The following is a 20034-nucleotide window of genomic DNA, read 5'->3' on the forward strand; positions in this document are numbered from 1 at the left end:
TGGTTTTTTAACCGTTTTAGCGTTCTTAGCGCTACCTGCACCCTTAGGAGCCATAATATACAAATTCTGAGGCACTCCGCTAGTATACAACTGACTGTAATAGCTGGAGAAAATCATATAATCAAATAAATGTGAAACAATAGGATAGGGTAATGTTAGAGGGACTCCAAACCTCCCATAACCTATAAAAAGGGAAAATCAATACTGAGCCCCAAGGGCTTCAACCAGAAAAAATCTTTATCTGGTATTGACCCCCTAATGCTGGGCTAGGTGAGCACCCTAAGTGCTCAAAGGTGCTGCTTAGTACACAGGCTTGAATGCAAACTTTTAAGCCAGAGGCTCCTTAGTAAGGTGTACTTCCCACAACTGCCACCGGGTGTCACTGTGCCAGAAAGCTCTGTCAAACCTTCCTATGCTGTAGCCAGCATCGCTGCTCCGTGTCCCCTCACAGCCTTTACAGACTGAACAGCCCTCCAGGATTTATCCTCCCTGTGTGTAACACACAGGGGGGAGGAGCCGCCCGGCGTCAACCGCCCCCTCCCCGCGGCGTCGCCGCGCGCGCATGCGCGCGCACAGATAAGTAAAAGCGTGCGCCCGCGCGCGCGTCAAACGCCGCTAGGGGAAGCAGGAAGCCATGTGGAGAGGAGACACCAGGACCCTAGACGCTGGAGCAGCAGACACAGGTAAAAGGGAAGCTTTAAACTGTCTCCCTAATGGTATGGTTCCTTCTCTGTGGAACACCCTGCCCAAAATGACAGAAGCAGCAGCAGCCTACTAGCCCAGCCAGGGGAACCATACCTGGGTGTTTTGAGCCATCCCGTTTGAAAACTTTGTGGTTCTCCTTTGCCCATGCACAGAGGCATAAATAGGCTGCCCAAGAATCCCCTGTAGGAAGCCTACTGACAAACCAAGTTCCGTAGGCCCCCTGCTTACCTTTCCACGCCGCAGGGTATTGCTCTGCAAGAGGCCCAATCTTCACCCTTCACCGTGGGTATGGTCATAGACCTTCAGGGACTGGGGTCTTAAAAGAACACCACAACCTGGACCTATACAGCACCACTGGCAACAGGTATTCTCTAGGTTAGAAACCAGACCTGGAACCCAGGGTCCAGCCCTCCAAGGAGAGGCATTATAGGCAAAACCCCATCCACGAATTGGGGCCCGGGTACCGTCCACTTTGGCTATGAAGCACCTTGGACAGATCCGGTCAGCTGGCCCTGGTCCCAAGGACTACTACAGGCACAGCCTCAACGTGCACCAACACCTAAGACACTGGCGAAAAAACTGAGGTACTCCTCCTATGGGAGGGGGTTATATAGGGAGGGGCACTTCCTGTTTGAGATTGCCAGTGTCCATCACCTGAAGGTACTCCATATAACCCACTAGTAATGAATATGCCGCTCTGTGTCCCGTGATGTACGATAAAGAAAAAATACATAATCCAAATACTGAAGTGTAAGAACTGTGATGAGCCAGCTGTGACATCAAGAAATTAATGGCTAGCGTTTCCGACTGGTACATATGCAGTAGTATAAAAGGACAGAGAGCATCAAACCAGTTTTCAATATCTACCATTACTAATTAGCATGTCCAAAAATAAAACCCATCACTTTTTAACAGGTTCTGAACCAATACATCTAAAAATGTAATTGCAGGTTCCGACTCAGGCCCTAAATTCAGATCTCACCAACCTGTCACCTATTGTATGGTTCCTGTGGAAAACCAAGAACACATATAAATATTAAGTTCAGGGATATCAAGATAAACCCCAGAAAGAACGTGCTAATATTTTTTATTGATGGAAAACACTTTTCTACTATGTAGTATGAAAACAGTGATAAAAATGTGATTCTCTTTGATCAGAAATTTAAATACCTGAAATATTTAAGACGCAATTGAAAATTATTTTCCCCAATTACTGCTAGTTTTGGATCTAATGGCTGTGAATCCAATTTGCTACAATCATAAGATCATACCTGGAGTTCAGCTTTAAAAAAAGATTTACTACATGCACCAAGATTTATGGGTCTATATCGTTATCACCTAAACTTCATACAGTAGGTGTTTGTGATATTGTGCTTTTAGCACGACAGCGTCGCGCTGATACTCGGCGACAGGGTGCCGAGATCTCGCCGACATCTCACACTCACTGGAATAGTGACAGCACATCCCAGCAAGCGCGTCATAGAAGCGACGGGAGATCCGACTTGGATTCCCGCCAATTCTACACGTGTGCGGCGTTTGTTATGAATCCTGAGGGGGAAGTCCCCGCCGGATTTTAAATAAAAATCCGGCATGGGTCCCCCCCTCAGGAGCATACCGGGCCCTTAGGTCTGTTATGGGTTGTAAGGAGAGCCCCCCCTACGCCGGAAAAAACGGCGTAGGGGGTCCCCCTACAATCCATACCAGACCCGTATCCAAAGCACGCTACCCGGCCAGCCAGGAAGGGAGTGGGGACGAGCGAGCGCCCCCCCCCCTCCTGAGCCGTACCAGGCTGCATGCCCTCAACATGGGGGGGTTGGGTGCTCTGGGGCAGGGGGGCGCACTGCGGCCCCCCCACCTCAGAGCACCCTGTCCCCATGTTGATGAGGACAGGGCCCCTTCCCGACAACCCTGGCCGTTGGTTGTCGGGGTATGCGGGCGGGAGGCTTATCGGAATCTGGGAGCCCCCTTTAATAAGGGGGCCCCCAGATACCGGCCCCCCACCCTAAGTGAATGAGTATGGGGTACATCGTACCCCTACCCATTCACCTGCAAGAAAAGTGGTAAAAACACAAATAAACCACACAGTGTATTAAAATATTTTATTTTTCTGCTCCGGAGGCCGCCCCCTGTCTTCTTTATTAGCTCTTTTACCAGGGGGGGCTTCTTCTTTGACGTCTTCGGGTGGGTGGGGGCCGCCGTCTGGTTCTCTTCCACCGCCGGGGGGGGTGGCTTTTAAAAAAGCCCCCACCCCCCCGGCGGGTTTCCTCCGGCGTCTTCGGCGGGGCTCTTCTTCTTCCGCTATCCCGACGGGTCTTCTCAACTCTCCGGGGTTCTCCTTCTGTCTTCGCCGCTCTCCGTTGTTGACTCGGCGCACCCCGGTTCTTCGTCTCGCTGTCCGGTGTCTTCTTCCGTTCTGTACGTCTTCTCCTTCCGTGCTGTGATGAGTTCTTCTTCCGTGCTGTGACGTCATGTTCTTCACTTCTCTCCTTCTCCCGATGTTGACTCGCCGGTCCTCCTCGCTGAAATGACGGATGCGCGCCTTGCATCGGACCTATATAGGCCTCACAGTCCCATCATGCTCTGTACCTACCCATGTGATACCTACCACGTGGTAGGTATCACATGGGTAGGTACAGAGCATGATGGGACTGTGAGGCCTATATAGGTCCGATGCAAGGCGCGCATCCGTCATTTCAGCGAGGAGGACCGGCGAGTCAACATCGGGAGAAGGAGAGAAGTGAAGAACATGACGTCACAGCACGGAAGAAGAACTCATCACAGCACGGAAGGAGAAGACGTACAGAACGGAAGAAGACACCGGACAGCGAGACGAAGAACCGGGGTGCGCCGAGTCAACAACGGAGAGCGGCGAAGACAGAAGGAGAACCCCGGAGAGTTGAGAAGACCCGTCGGGATAGCGGAAGAAGAAGAGCCCCGCCGAAGACGCCGGAGGAAACCCGCCGGGGGGGTGGGGGCTTTTTTAAAAGCCACCCCCCCCGGCGGTGGAAGAGAACCAGACGGCGGCCCCCACCCACCCGAAGACGTCAAAGAAGAAGCCCCCCCTGGTAAAAGAGCTAATAAAGAAGACAGGGGGCGGCCTCCGGAGCAGAAAAATAAAATATTTTAATACACTGTGTGGTTTATTTGTGTTTTTACCACTTTTCTTGCAGGTGAATGGGTAGGGGTACGATGTACCCCATACTCATTCACTTAGGGTGGGGGGCCGGTATCTGGGGGCCCCCTTATTAAATGGGGCTCCCAGATTCCGATAAGCCTCCCGCCCGCATACCCCGACAACCAACGGCCAGGGTTGTCGGGAAGGGGCCCTGTCCTCATCAACATGGGGACAGGGTGCTCTGAGGTGGGGGGGCCGCAGTGCGCCCCCCTGCCCCAGAGCACCCAACCCCCCCATGTTGAGGGCATGCAGCCTGGTACGGCTCAGGAGGGGGGGGGGGCGCTCGCTCGTCCCCACTCCCTTCCTGGCTGGCCGGGTAGCGTGCTTTGGATACGGGTCTGGTATGGATTGTAGGGGAACCCCCTACGCCGTTTTTTCCGGCGTAGGGGGGCTCTCCTTACAACCCATAACAGACCTAAGGGCCCGGTATGCTCCTGAGGGGGGGACCCATGCCGGATTTTTATTTAAAATCCGGCGGGGACTTCCCCTTCAGGATTCATAACAAACGCCGCACACGTGTAGAATTGGCGGGAATCCAAGTCGGATCTCCCGTCGCTTCTATGACGGCTCTGTCTCCATCGCGGCAAGCCAGCTCGGCGCTGGCTCCCGCGATGGGGCTCGTAGGTGCTCAATCTCGCTGAGAAAGAGAGCGAGATTGACACAAAATCGGGTTCACCTACTGTACAACGTTCACACAAGATTCCTTTGGAAACATTTATAAATCTTGGGTAAAAATATGATCAATACAGTGTGCATTTTGACATGCATTTATTGATATATTTTTTTTAGTTAGTTATACTTATTAAAATCACCCAGAATCGTACAAACCATTAAAATAACCCAAGAAACAATAGCAGTTAAGGTAGACCTCTCGATCAACAAGAAGGGTAATACAGTCAAAAATGGATAAGCACAGCCAATTTACAACTGATCGCGACAGGAATGGTAATTTAACCGCTTAAGGACAGTCTCTGTATATACTTCGGCAGAGTGGCACAGACAGGCATAAAGACGTATATATACGTCCCCTTTAAGATGCCCCGTTCTGCCTAGTGGCAATGACACTGATCTCCGCTCTGTGTAGTCGGAGAGGAGATCAGTGTCGTCATGTGACACACAGCCCATCCCCCCTACAGTAAGAAGCACTCCCTAGAAAACACTTAACCCCTACAGTGCCACCTACTGGTTAACCCCTTCACTGCCAGTGTAATTTTCTCAGTAATCAGTGCATTTTTATAGCACGGATCGCTGTAAAAATTACAATGGTCCCAAAAATGTGTCAAAAGTGTCGGATGTGTCCGCCATAAGGTCGCAGTCATGATAAAAATCGCTGATCGCCGCCATTACTAGTAAAAAAAAGTTATTAATAAAAATGCCATAAAACTACCCCCTATTTTGTAGATGCTATAACGTTTGTGCAAACCAATCAAACGCTTATTGCGATTTTTTTTACCAAAAATATGTAGAAGAATACGTATTGGCCTAAACTGAGGGGAAATTTTTTTATATATATTTTTGGGGATATTTATTATAGCAAAAAGTGGGGGCGCATGGAAGGGACAGGGACCTGTTCCATCCCCACAGAGCCACTTCACTCAAGATGACAGAAAAAAAAAAAAAAAAAAACTTAGGGTGGTACGTTATTTTCAGTTGCACATCTAGCATTGGTGGTAGAGGGAGACTCAAGCCAAACGTCTTACACTTTGTGGAGTTTCTTCCAGGACATCCGCGAGAGAGGCATGTCATTTTATACAGCGATATCACCAAATTAACCAATTTCTTTCAATACTCTAAGAAGGAAGGCGTCTCTGATTTTCAGGCTAACACAATTGCCTTCCAAGCATAGAAAATAAACAAAATCAGAAGGGTCCTAGACACTCTGGTGAATGCCAGGTGGTTTACTAAGCCCAGGAGACAAATGGCAACTATCAGCAGTACAGAGAACACAGTAACTCAGTGGATAAATCGGACAACTTTGGCACAAAATTCCTGAATACGGGGACAGGACCAAAACACATGGAGAGTCAGCAGGCGCATCCCCACACCACCAACAATTGGCTTCCACCGCAGGATACATTTTATGGAGGTGGAGGTTGTTGTGTCAGATAGGCCATACGCAGAATTTTAAATAGTATCCATCTAACCCTCATAGCTACCAATTGGGTAAAGGGGTAATCCCAGACATCTTGGCAGTCATCACCGTCCAGGTCCAGTACCCTCCGCCCACCATCCATTCCCATTGCAGTAGGTCAAGACCCACATGAACTGACAGCAAAAAAAGCCTTTTAGATCACGAATAGGGGCTTCTCCAAAGAGTCATCCTGCAACGGGGATTCTAAATCATCCTGGAGCAGATTAAAGGGTCACTAAAGGAAACAATTTTTTTTGCTGAAATTACTGTTTACAGGGTATAGAGACATAAAAGTTAACTGATTCCTTTTAACCACTTGCTTACTGGGCACATATACCCCCCTCCTGCCCAGGTGAAATTTCAGCTTCCGGCACTGCGTCGCTTTAACTGACAATTGCGCTGTCGTGCGACGTGGCTCCCAAACAAAATTGACGTCCTTTTTCCCCCACAAATAGAGCTTTATTTTGGTGGTATTTGATCACCTCTGCGGTTTTTATTTTTTGCGCTATAAACAAAAAAAAGCAACCATTTTGAAAAAAAAAACAATATTTTTTACTTGTTGCTATAATAAATAGCCCAATTTTTTTTTTCCCAAAAATTTTTTTTCTCAGTTTAGGCCGATACGTATTCTTCTACATATTTTTGGTAAAAAAAAAAAATCGCAATAAGCGCTTACAAAATATGGGACAGAATTATTATTATTATTATTTTTTATTTATTTTTTTACTAGTAATGGCGGCGATCTGCGATTTTTTTTATTGGGACTGCGACATTATGGCGGACACATCGGACACTTTTGACACATTTTTGGCGCCATTCACATTTATACAGCGATCAGTGCGATAAATATGCACTAATTACTGTATAAATGTGACTGGCATTCAAGGGGTTAACACTAGGGGGTGAGGAAGGGGTTAAATGTGTGCCTGTATTGTGTTCTCACTGTGTGTGGAGGGGGGGTGACTGGGGGAGGTGACCGATCTATGTCCCTATGTACAAGGGACACAGATCGGTCTCCTCTCTCCCCTGACAGGACGTGGAGCTCTGTGTTTACACACAGAGCTCCACGTCTTGTCCCTGTAGCCGCCGATCCCGAGTGCCTGGCAGACATCGCGACCGCCAGGCACGCACATCGGCATCTTGGGGACGCGCCGGGCTCGCGCGCCCCCCAGTGGGCGGAGGAATCCAGGACGTCAATTGACGTCCTGTTGGATATTCAGAGCCACCGTGAGGCCGTCATTTGACGATGGCCCGGGGCTCAAGTGGTTAAAAATGATTAAAATAGATTAAATTCAATCAATCATATAATGTGCCTTTAGTTTCACTTTCGTTTTTAAATTGGTTTTTAATGTTTCTGTGAAGTAAAGAGACCCACAGAACAAAAACAAACAAATCCAGGGCAGTGTTTTGTTTTTAAAATGAATCTGATTGGTTCTGAGGAGTTTTAGACACACAGCTTGGACCACAGTGAAAAGCTGCCATGAGATTTTTCATAAGGAGCCAGAGAAGCAGGAAGTGTGGAGATCACAGCAGAAGTACAGCAACTTCAAAGCAAAAACGAACAATGAGGACATGAAACCAGTACTGCAGTAAGGTAAAGGAAGCCATTTAGCTAAAAAAAAAATCCTTTAGTGATCCTTTAAGTGAGCTCAAAGAGATCTCTTTCCTTTATGCATAGCAAAATGTACTACAAATTACCATGTTGTGCTAGCATGCTTCATGGCGGAGTGTAGAAGAAATATCAGGAAGCCATGTTTGTTTCTCAGTGGACTGCAAAACAGCTCTATTGCAAAAAAAAAAAAAGGGTTTCCACTATTTTTTTTTTTTTTTTCAGCAGTAGAAAAAGAAAAAATTATAAATCGCATAGGGCACTGCAATGTAGTCAGTAGGAGTAAGCCCTAATTCTATTAACATAAATCTATACACAATCATATATATGAAACAGTGATCCTTTACTATACTATTTAGGGGACGTACAGGTACGTCCCTAATAAGAAACCGTGTGACGGGCGCCGCAAACTCTATGTTCGCCGGCGGCCCGCGATCGTGTCACAGAGGGGCAGAATGGGGAGATGCCTATGTAAACAAGGCATTTCCCTGTTCTGCCTAGTGGCATGACAGTGATCTACTGCTCCCCGTCATTAGGACAGTGATCACTGTCGTGTCACTTGTAGTCCAGCCCCCTCACAGTTAGAATCACTCCCTAGGACACACTTAACCTCTTCCTCGCCCCCTAGTGGTTAACCCCTTCCCTGCCAGTGTCATTTACACAGTAATCAGTGCATTTTTATAGCACTGATCGCTGTATAAATGACAATGGTCTCAAAATAGCGTCAAAAGTGTCCGATGTGTCCAGCATAAAAAAAAAAAAAAAAACGCAGGTCGCCGCCATTACTAGTAAAATAATAATAATAAAAATGCCATAAAACGATCCCCTATTTTGTAGACGCTATAACTTTTGCGCAAACCAATCAATATACGCTTATTGCAATTTTTTTGACCAAAAAATATGTAAAATACTACATATCGGCTTAAACTGAGGAAAACATTCATTCTCTCTCTCTCTCGGGGGGGGGGGGGGGTATTTAGTATAGCAAAAAGTAAAAAAACATTGCATTTTTTTTAAATTGTCACTCTTCTTTTGTTTAAAGCACAAACAATTAAAATCGCAGAGGTGATCAAATACCACCAAAAAAGCTATATTTGGGGGGGAAAAAAGAACGTAAATTTTGTTTGGGTACAACATCGTACGACCACACAATTGTCAGTTAAAGCGACGCAGTGCCGAATTGCAAAAAGTGCTCTGGTCAGGAAAGGGGTAAATTCTTCCGGGGGCTGAAGTAGTTAAAAAGGGAACAAAGTCTTTACCAAGTAACTATAGACCTGTTAGCTTAACTTCTATAGTTGGGAAGATACTGGAGAGTTTAACAAAAGACCACATAGACAAGTTCTTGCTTTTTTTAAGCAACAAACAGCATGGATTCATGAAAGACAGAAGTTGTCAGACAAACCTGAATTCTTTTTATGAATAGGCAAGTAAAACCTTGGACAGAGGGGTGGCTGTGGACGTGATATACTTGTATTTTGCAAAAGCGTTCGATACAGTTCCGCACACACGGCTCATGTGTAAGGTAAAGTCTACAGGCTTGGAAATATCAGTTTGCAAATGGATAAAAAACTGGCTAAAAGACAGAATTCAGGGAGTAGTGGTTTATGATTCTTACTCTGAATGGTTATCAGTGGTGTACCCCAAGGTTCAGTGTTGGGACCCTTACTTTTTAATATCTTTATAAATGATATTGGGTCAGGGATCAAAAGTAACATTTCTGTCTTTGCAGAGGACACCAAGCTATGCAGTGGAATAACGTCCTTACAGGATGTCGCTAATTTACAAGCCGACCTCAATGCTCTGTCTAATTGGGCGACAAAGTGGCAGATGAGGTTTAATGTTGATAAATGTAAAGTTTTGCACTTGGGGGCTAAGAATATGCATGCATCATACATACTAGGGGGAGTACAACTGGAGGTATCCGTAGTGGAGAAGGATCTGGGGGTTTTGGTAGATCATAAGCTCAATAATGGCATGCAATGCCAAGCTGCAGTTTCCAAAGCTAACAAAGTCCTTTCTTGTATTAAGAGAGGTATGAACTCCAAAGAGTGAGATATAATTTTGCCCCTGTACAAATCATTAGTAAGACCTCATCTGGAATATGCAGTTCAGTTTTGGGCTCCAGTTCTCAAAAAGGATATTAGAGAACTGGAGAAAGTGCAGAGAAGGGCAACCAAACTACTAAGAGGCACGGAGGAGCTCAGCTATGAGGAAAGATTAGAGGAACTGAATTTATTCACTCTTGAGAAAAGGAGATTAAGGGGGATATGATCAACATGTACAAATACATAAAGGGGTCCATATAGTGAACTTGGTTTTGAGTTGTTCACTTTAAAGGTCATCACAGAGGACAAGGGGGCACTCTTTACGTCTAGAGCAAAAGAGATTTCATCTCCAAACACAGAAAGATTTCTTCAAAGTAAAAGCTGCGAAAATGTGGAATAGACTCCCTCCAGAGGTGGTTCTGGCCAGCTCAGTAGATTGATTTTTAAAAAGGTCTAGATTCTTTCTTAAATGTACATAATATAACTAGGTTCTATCATTTATAGGTAAAATTGTTCCACGGAAAATCCGATTGCCTCTCGGGGGGATCAGGAAGGAATTTTTTCCCCTGCTATAGCAAATTGGAGCATGCTCTTCTGGGGTTTTTCGCCTTCCTCTGGATCAACTGTAGATATAGAATTGAGTATATGGGATTTACGATATTTTATATTTTATTTATGTTTATGGTTGAACTGTATGGGCTTATGTCTTTTTTCAACCTCACTAACTAACTATTATGCCTCAGTTTGTATATTACAGTAACACAGAGGTGGGACCCTCAAATAACTCCAAGAAAACAGTACAAAATTTTTTTTTCCTTTCTTGTCCTTTAAAGCACACTGAAAGCCATATACTGTCAGGATGTACAAAAGCAGTCCAACAGAAGGGAAACTGCAAACAGGTCCAACAAAAAAAGAACCCAAGTGCAACCTGAAGCATCAACTTCTAAATCTGATAACAAATGAGGCAGAACCCCCTGCTTGATAGGGGAACCTGCCAACATGACCAGAGGGAGAACACGGAAAAATAACCTGATGCCCAACACCGAGCAAAGAATGATCTTCAACCAGACAGGAATGACTCCACACAAAAGGAAGCACTAAACCATGGACCAGGCAACGAGCTGGTCAACCTAAACCCACCAAAAAAAAAAGTGAATCCAAAAACAGGGAAAAAGTGCCAGAATGGCCTCCTTCAAGAGGGAATCATCCAAGGAAAAGGGGCCTAACCACAGGTTGAAAGGTCCCACAAAGTGATAAAGACTATCCTGGTTCCCGTCAGAAGATTTCTGCATCAGTTTAGGTTGTTCTGCCCAGAAACAATCCAAGGTGTAACAGGGTCCTACTCCGACATTCTTAATCTGCAAGGCAGGATTCAAGATGCCCCTATGTGTGTAAACCTCTCCAAGTCCAGAAGCTACCAGTTAGGAAGAATCGTCCTCCAGAGATATTCCCTTGGGATCAGCACAGGGAAGATTAAGACCCAAAGTACTGTCCACTTCCTCGCTTGATGCAGGAAGAACTCCCATTCCACCTTGGTGGTAAAGACACATCTGTACCTAGATGCTGCCCAGTAGTGTCTGAACCAGGAGACCTGCCCAAAGAGGGATCTCACAACAGTGAAAGAACCACCTGTTTCTGGAAATTCAAAAAGTAGCCCCTGAGACAATAATTCTTTAATGAGTTATCAGACCAAGAACTACTTGATCCTTGAGGCAGACACAAAGGTCTTTTCAGGAGAAATGGGCCTGAGGTAGACCAAAACAAAGACGGAAAAAAAGGGAAAATCCCTTACAGAGGAATGTCAGTCAACAACCGGTGTTTCTGCAAAAGGTTGAGAGACATGAAGATCACTGGCTAAAGCAGAGATATGAGATTAAATGGTTGTGGCCTCCCTTCGTAAAAAATTCCAGTGACAGAATATGTAGAGTATTCAGAAAACAGCAAGTGCTGAACTCAGCTAACCAAGCAGACCAAAGGGTCCCTCTGGAGAAAGGGGAATGATGAAGATGATGGGTACTAGGTACCACCAATTGTCTTACATGCCCCCAAGGGAAGAGAATGGACACAGAATTTACAGCAAAAAAACCTGAATTTAAGAGACCCCCGAAGTGGACAGGAAAAGTCACAGGAGCGTAGAAACTAAACAGCTAAAAAAAAAGTGCCAAGGGGGCAACGTGTTGGTGTTTAAACCCAGGTGTGCCTGAACAACAAACTGCCCAAGGAGACATCTGCCTCACTCGCAGAAGCAGGAAGGGGTCCACTGTAGCAGGGTGGAGATCACTGAGGGAATTTAACCCATTCTGTCAGTCTGACAGATTAAGATCATAGTGAGGACAGGGTGAATGGCATAGCCCACCAACAAAAACTAGTTGTTAAAAAGGGAATATAGCGGAGTCCTTGCGGTAATAACGCCCTCTTCTGGAATAGTGGTTTACATATCCAATAGGGTAACATATACAATAAATGCTCAGGTGTGGACCAGGACCCTTCAGGATGCTTCCAGTCCACATAAAGGAATACCTTGACTAGTGCGAGTGTGGTGGAGGCTAAAAGACCCAATCATGAAGAAAGCAACACTATCCAGGGATGGAGATGCATTTCATGAGTGGAATAAAGTGCCTCCACAGATCTACCACCGACAGTCAATTATGCATTGTAATTTTTTGACTAGCTGACCCAGTTTGATGTGGTCTGCCTTTAGTTTGGTGGTATTTTTAGGTGATCACCTGCCCCCTATCTATTGATTAGCACGCCTGTGCTCCTTTTTAGGAGACTTGAAAATTCACAGTTAGGACTGCAGTACACGGAGTGCCTTTTCGTTGGCCTGCAGCTTACACAGGTATTTGCAAATACATGCAACTAAACCTCTGTTTTTAATGCATACAGCTAGACAGATTAATTTGGTTTAGTGCTTTTTTGGTTGGTAACTTTGAGCCTGGCTATTATGGAAACATTTTTTATATTCCATATACAGGGAGTGCAGAATTATTAGGCAAGTTGTATTTTTGAGGATTAATTTTATTATTGAACAACAACCATGTTCTCAATGAACCCAAAAAACTCATTAATATCAAAGCTGAATATTTTTGGAAGTAGTTTTTAGTTTGTTTTTAGTTTTAGCTATTTTAGGGGGATATCTGTGTGTGCAGGTGACTATTACTGTGCATAATTATTAGGCAACTTAACAAAAAAAAAAAATATATACCCATTTCAATTATTTATTTTTACCAGTGAAACCAATATAACATCTCAACATTCACAAATATACATTTCTGACATTCAAAAACAAAACAAAAACAAATCAGTGACCAATATAGCCACCTTTCTTTGCATGGACACTCAAAAGCCTGCCATCCATGGATTCTGTCAGTGTTTTGATCTGTTCACCATCAACATTTCGTGCAGCAGCAACCACAGCCTCCCAGACACTGTTCAGAGAGGTGTACTGTTTTCCCTCCTTGTAAATCTCACATTTGATGATGGACCACAGGTTCTCAATGGGGTTCAGATCAGGTGAACAAGGAGGCCATGTCATTAGTTTTTCTTCTTTTATACCCTTTCTTGCCAGCCACGCTGTGGAGTACTTGGACGCGTGTGATGGAGCATTGTCCTGCATGAAAATCATGTTTTTCTTAAAGGATGCAGACTTCTTCCTGTACCACTGCTTGAAGAAGGTGTCTTCCAGAAACTGGCAGTAGGACTGGGAGTTGAGCTTGACTCCATCCTCAACCCGAAAAGGCCCCACAAGCTCATCTTTGATGATACCAACCCAAACCAGTACTCCACCTCCACCTTGCTGGCGTCTGAGTCGGACTGGAGCTCTCTGCCCTTTACCAATCCAGCCACGGGCCCATCCATCTGGCTCATCAAGACTCACTCTCATTTCATCAGTCCATAAAACCTTAGAAAAATCAGTCTTGAGATATTTCTTGGCCCAGTCTTGACGTTTCAGCTTGTGTGTCTTGTTCAGTGGTGGTCGTCTTTCAGCCTTTCTTACCTTGGCCATGTCTCTGAGAATTGCACACCTTGTGCTTTTGGGCACTCCAGTGATGTTGCAGCTCTGAAATATGGCCAAACTGGTGGCAAGTGGCATCTTGGCAGCTGCACGCTTGACTTTTCTCAGTTCATGGGCAGTTATTTTGCGCCTTAGTTTTTCCACACGCTTCTTGCGACCCTGTTGACTATTTTGAATGAAACGCTTGATTGTTCGATGATCACGCTTCAGAAGCTTTGCAATTTTAAGAGTGCTGCATCCCTCTGCAAGATATCTCACTATTTTTGACTTTTCTGAGCCTGTCAAGTCCTTCTTTTGATCCATTTTGCCAAAGGAAAGGAAGTTGCCTAATAATTATGCACACGTGATATAGGGTGTTGATGTCATTAGACCACACCCCTTCTCATTACAGAGATGCACATCACCTAATATGCTTAATTGGTAGTAGGCTTTCGAGCCTATACAGCTTGGAGTAAGACAACATGCATAAAGAGGATGATGTGGTCAAAATACTCATTTGCCTAATAATTCTGCACTCCCTGTATATATTTAATCGCATACTGCTAAAAACGCATCTCATTTAAAGTCCCAAACCCTCCCCCCCCTTTTATCCATCATGAAGAAAGCAGTCTGATCCTTCAGATGCAGAGTAGCCTGAAGGTCACAGGTTAGCCACGCAAAGTCCAGTTCAGTGGGGTCTGGGTACCACACTCCAAAGTTAGGCTGAAGATAGACAATTCTGGAGAGCTGCCATGTAGGGACAAGCTCAAGCAGTGATGTAGGAAGTAATCTTGCTTGAAGAAAAAACTGAAGAAGATGAACCAAGTTTAAAAAAAGCTAGCAAGAAACAGAATTTTCCCTGCAGAGCTAAAGAAAAAGACATCCACCCTCCTGGAACACTAGGGAGAAATGGCAGCATGTTGGGTAACGGAGGAGTTTTTCTGGCCTACGTTTTTTTATTAAGCCAGTGCGTAATCCTCCTGTAGGTGACAATATAAACAGAATATGACTTCTTGTTTCCCTCAATAGACAGGAAAGGAAAATAAAACAAATTTTTTTTTATGGGTGGGTCAGTAGAAAGCAAAGTAATAAGCTGTCTCAAAGTCTTTCTTGGCTAAATGGGCACACGTATGGTTCTATGGAAAATACTGAAAGGGACAGCTAACACAGCTTGGATTTTGGTTTTGACCCCATTTCTAGAGACCCTTGAAAAGCAGAATGATGAAATCTGTAACATGTTACCTAAAACTACATGATTGTTTTTTTTTTTTTTAGTTTTTCGTTTTTTTATTTCTAAAGATTAGATTACTGTGATTAGGAATAGATGAACTGGTAACGTGAGGTGTCCCATTGGGTATACTACTTTCTTATTAGACTATACTACTTTCTTATGTCAAAGATGAAGGAGATTCGCATATCATAAACCCCTAAGGCAGGGGTGTCAAACTCAATTTCATCATGGGCCACATCAGCATTACTATTGTCCTCAAAAGGGCCGGTTGTATCTGTAAGACTAGATGTCCAGAGCAACCCACTCTCACAGTGCACCCACTTACCTTGTACAGCTGCTGGAAAGAAGCTGGGGGTATTGCTGAAAAGCAGAATGAACAGAGTCTGGAGGAAGATCAGAGGAGGGCTGGAGACCTCCTGCAGTAAAGGTGCAAGGCCCGGATTTGGCCTGTGGGCCTTGTGTTTGATACATGTGCCCTAAGGCATTAAAAAGTGTCCCCTGCTGTGTACTCTGAATAATGTGAACTTGTGGTGCTTCATTTTTATAAGGTAACTCATATACTGTATTAGGCAAATCAAGTTTTTATCCAGTGGCACAAGCAATAAACCTTACTCTGTCAAATAATAGATGGAGCAGATTTTCATCTTTAAACTGTGATGTGCATTTTTTCCCAGCCTATATACTTGGGCCCTTTAGCATCAATACATACTGTATGTACAAATGATCTAAGAATTTTTTTTAGCACATGTGATCACACAAAATTCAAACTCCCTTGGCTTTAATTCATAAAAACAGTAGTTAATGCAGTGAAATTAGCTATCTGTCGGGATATACAAGTAAAAGAATCTCAATAACAATAATCACACAACTGTGTTGCACCAAAACATCTGGTATATGATTTTTTTTGGGCTTGCTAACCTCCATAACTGTTCATGGACCCCACAAAGAAGAAAAAGAAAACAGAGAACAATATGAGAACAGAGATACAAACCTCAAGGACAACAATATATATAATCGCTGATTCAGGACCAAGTGAGGGTAACAGTCTCTGAAGCTGTCCGCATTGTCCAATCAGGTAACAGTTCACAATAATGGCTATTACACCCATTGCCTCCATTACATTCTGAAAGAAAAGTGCACATGTTTTTACCTTAAAAATGACTATTTTTACTTTCAACTTGTTTTGTTGGTAATATTTTGTCAGATAACAATTAATGAACATAAGGTGAAAAAGCTATAGCTATAAAAATGTATCAGCAGTACAAAGTTGATTAAACAATGTATATTGTAAACCTCTCACTGCCGTCCACACCCACCAGCTCCTTACTTGCCACTGTCCAATTCCGTCCACACGGCAACCAAACGGCCTCTGAAATCCACTGCAGAGTTTAAAGGCATCACTGCGAATTTCAATGATGTTATTGACAAGGGCACATACTGCAGCAAGGGGAAAAGCAGATGAGAAAAGGACCACATAGCCAAACTGAACAAACATCTCTTGATAATCCTGGAAGGTATCCTAGGGGAAGCAAACCACAAACAAGATCAGAATGGAGCAAACCTTGTCTTTATCAGGCACTTTAATAAATGCACCATACAACCAGAAGTCAAACAGATAAATACAAAATGTTACAAAAATATCAACATTTCCTTTAGGCCCCTTTCACACTGAAGGACCAATCGGCTCCGCCTGTCCGTTTTTCAGGTGGACCCAATCGGCCCACATATAGTGGCGGATGTCAGCAAACATGTGTCTACTGACACCCACGGGGATTCAATCTGATCCTGTAAAAATAGACGGATAGTGATCCCATCCGTCCGGTGCATCAGATGACAGTCGGATGGAAACAGACAAGCGTTCCGATAAAAAATTCAACCACTCCTTAGAGAACATTGGGCTGTGTCTGTGTCCGCTCTGCATAGCGGAGATGGACCTGTCATCCGCCTGCTTAGCCAGGATCAGCTGAGAGAAGAGAATTATGGGTAGACAAGGTTGCGTCATTATGCTGTTATATGTAAGGGGCTTTGAAGAGAAAATTAACCTGACCATTGCCCATAGACGGCTAAGAAACAGGTTCAGTTTAGTGCCAGTTGAAACAGCAGTTTATACTTACCTTTCCATCGTTACTTGGAGTTTACAGAGGGCTGAGGACTCTCTGCGACCCCCATGTTTCAGCGCAGGAGGCCAAGGTAGCCAAGCACCAGTGCTGCCACATGGGAGGAAGGGGAGCGAGTCAAATGCTTCTTCATATCCAGAAGTACTAGGCATTTATTTTTTATCCCGGTGGTCAAATGGAGTAGACAGCAAAGGGAAATCGCCGTTCCAGGTGAGTAACTCCAGGCACAGTGAAAAGTGTGAGACTCCTCACATGGGTGCAAGCCCGGCTCACCTTCCGTAGAAGACTGAATAAGGAAAGAAATTGGCTCATCACGATGACTAAGCACAGTGTAGCTGTGCAAAACTAGTCCACCTCAGTTCTGGCTACTACAACCATAGTGCAAGTCATTGTTTGTATGGGACATTCAATAAATGGACTTCAAGAACGTCGGTGTGCAGCCAATTTCTTTCCTTATTCGATCAAATGGAGTGGTGGGGGAGTAAAGGGAAAATGAACGATAACCGCAGGTCAGGTTAGAAAACATAATACAATTTTACAAGGGCTAAACATAGAATGGTCACACACACACAAAAAACACTCTCACCTCATACTTCTTCATACAACTTTCCACCTCAGCTTGAGTCAACTTTGTAGGATAATGGTCTTCTGGAGGGTCCATCCATGACTCCCGTTTCTGCTTTCTTTCAGATTCCTCATCATCTTCACCTTCCTTACTAATCTCAGGTTCTACAGTCATCCTTTTCCTCCTCCTCCGTGGCCTCAGCTTTACTGCATGTTCCTGCTCCTCCAATTCCTGAAGCCCTGCCACAAGTTCTTTTTCATCTTCTTCATCATCCCCCAGCTGAAAAACTGAGGCTGGGTCACTGCCTTTCTCCACAAGTGTAGGGCTCCCTTCTTGTAAGAAGCTTACCTCATCCTCCTGCTGGGAGAGTAGGCACCCTTCTGCATGCTTTTCGCCTTTTTCCAGAAAGCTAACTCTTTTCAATTTCAGCCCACAATCCATTATACTTTCTTCCTCCGATTCATCCTCCTCAGAGAATACACCTTCTTCTTCCTCCTCTGGGACGCCACAACCTCCATTCAAGCATTTCTTACGTCCCCCTGCACCAGGTTCTAAAAGGTCTCCAGGTGGCTTGGATGGCCGCTGAGGAAAGGCATACTTCTGCACAAGCCTTCTTAGTGCATATTGAATAATAAGCCAGATGGATTTAGTATTAATCTCTCCTTGCTGCATTTTCTGATACAGGTGAGGTTGTGAGACCTCCTTTATGTTCTGCAGAAACTGGCGTATTACCAGGAGCGTGGCCAGCATCTGTATAAATATAAAAAAAGGACATCTGAGAGAAGCTTAAATTAGTATAGATTTTATCCCATATACAGACACAATTCATAAAGCAATATACTTTAAAGGACAAGTTCACCTTTTGGAACATGTTACATGTTCCTGTCGTATTTAGGGCGATCAATGATGTCACACGTCCAGCCCCGCCCCCCCTACAGTTAGAAACACATATGAGGTCACACTTAACCCCTTCAGCGCCCCCTAGTGGTTAACCCCAAACTACAATTGTCATTTTCACAGTAAACAATGCATTTTTATAGCATGTTTTGCTGTGAAAATGACAATGATCCCAAAAATGTGTCAAAATTGTCCGATGTATCCGCCATAATGCCGCAGTCACGAAAAAAATCGCGTAGTAGTAAAAAAAAAAATATTAATAAAAATGCAATAAAACTATCCCCTATTTTGTAAACGCTATAAATTTTGCGCAAACCAATCGAAAAACACTTATTGCGATTCTTTTTACCAAACATATGTACAAGAATACGTATCGGCCTAAATTGAGAATTTTTTTTTTTATATCTTTTTTGGTGATATTTATTATAGCAAAAAGTAAAAAATATTGATTTTATTTCAAAATTGTCACTCTATTTTTGTTTATAGCGCAAAAAATTAAAACCGCAGAGGTGATCAAATACCACCAAAAGAAAGCTCTATTTGTGGGGAAAAAAAGGACGCTAATTTTGTTTGGGAGCCACATCGCACGACCGCGCAACTTTTAGTTAAGGCGACGCAGTGCCGAATCGCAAAAACTGGCCAGGTCCTTTACCTGCGTAATGGTCCGGGTCTTAAGTGGTTAAGCTGAAACATCATGGAGGTACTCACGTTGTGATAAACTTCTAATCAATATTAATGCAGAACAATCTGCTGAAATTGTATTCCAACATTTATTATTTATAAGAATGTTACGCCATGTGCTGTCCACTGGTGACAGGTGCAATTTAACGTTAGTTCATCTAAACACTTTATGCAGTCAATATGCACAATATCATCACCCTAAACTAATAAGATTTTTAAAACAATGCTTCTTTTCTGCCAACATACCTGTAGGCTATTTTCACAATGACAGAAGCCTTCCGGTAAAACTGCAAAATGTTTTTCATGGCTTAATCCTGTCTTCTTACTAGGACTTAGCATCCATTAGTACTACAGGAGGGGGCACCCCCCTTGTCCTGAGGGACACGCACAACGCACTCTCTCTTCTGTCAGGTCAGATGAACTCCCAAGGTTCAGCAGAAGAGAGAGTGCAGGCTTTGTATGTTACAACTAGAAATTTGAAAGTGCAAATTTGAAAGTGCACCTGTAGAATCAGATAAAATGATCTGCTGCAGGAAAACAAAAAAAAAAAAAGAAGATAGGAAAGGAAGCCCCTACCCCTTTCTTCATTTTTTTAGTCAATAAAGTTGAGTAGTATTTTGGAATCACGATGACCACTTACTCCACTAATTAAGCTCTACTCAACTATACCAATGCTTGCCACACATTATACAATTTTCTTATTTAATTTCCTTTAGATTTACCCTCTAGTGCAAGGGCCTGTCTGATTGCAGTTTGAAAGTGTTTAGGTATGATCTCATATTTTATGGTTTTGGTAAATCTAAAGGAAAATTGTACAAAAAAGTTGTATACTGTATGGCCAGCCTAATGCCGCGTACACACGATTTTTCGGGTTGTAAAAAACA

The 20034-nt window shown here is 43.9% G+C and overlaps 1 protein-coding gene across 3 annotated transcripts in view; it reads right to left on the minus strand.

Annotated features, from left to right (window-relative positions):
- Window positions 1–20034, minus strand: part of ANO8 (anoctamin 8) — a 170507-nt gene that overhangs the window by 9982 nt on the left and 140491 nt on the right. For all 3 annotated transcript variants that reach the window (XM_040320489.1, XM_040320475.1, XM_040320480.1), the window contains 3 exons: window positions 17594–18322; window positions 16218–16409; window positions 15882–16013 (listed from right to left, as the gene is read on the minus strand). In XM_040320489.1, the coding sequence (XP_040176423.1) occupies window positions 15882–16013; window positions 16218–16409; window positions 17594–18322 (1053 nt within the window). The remainder of the gene's footprint in view (window positions 1–15881; window positions 16014–16217; window positions 16410–17593; window positions 18323–20034) is intronic.

Source organism: Rana temporaria, chromosome 1, assembly GCF_905171775.1.
Source record: "Rana temporaria chromosome 1, aRanTem1.1, whole genome shotgun sequence".
NCBI classification, from domain to species: Eukaryota; Metazoa; Chordata; class Amphibia; order Anura; family Ranidae; genus Rana; species Rana temporaria.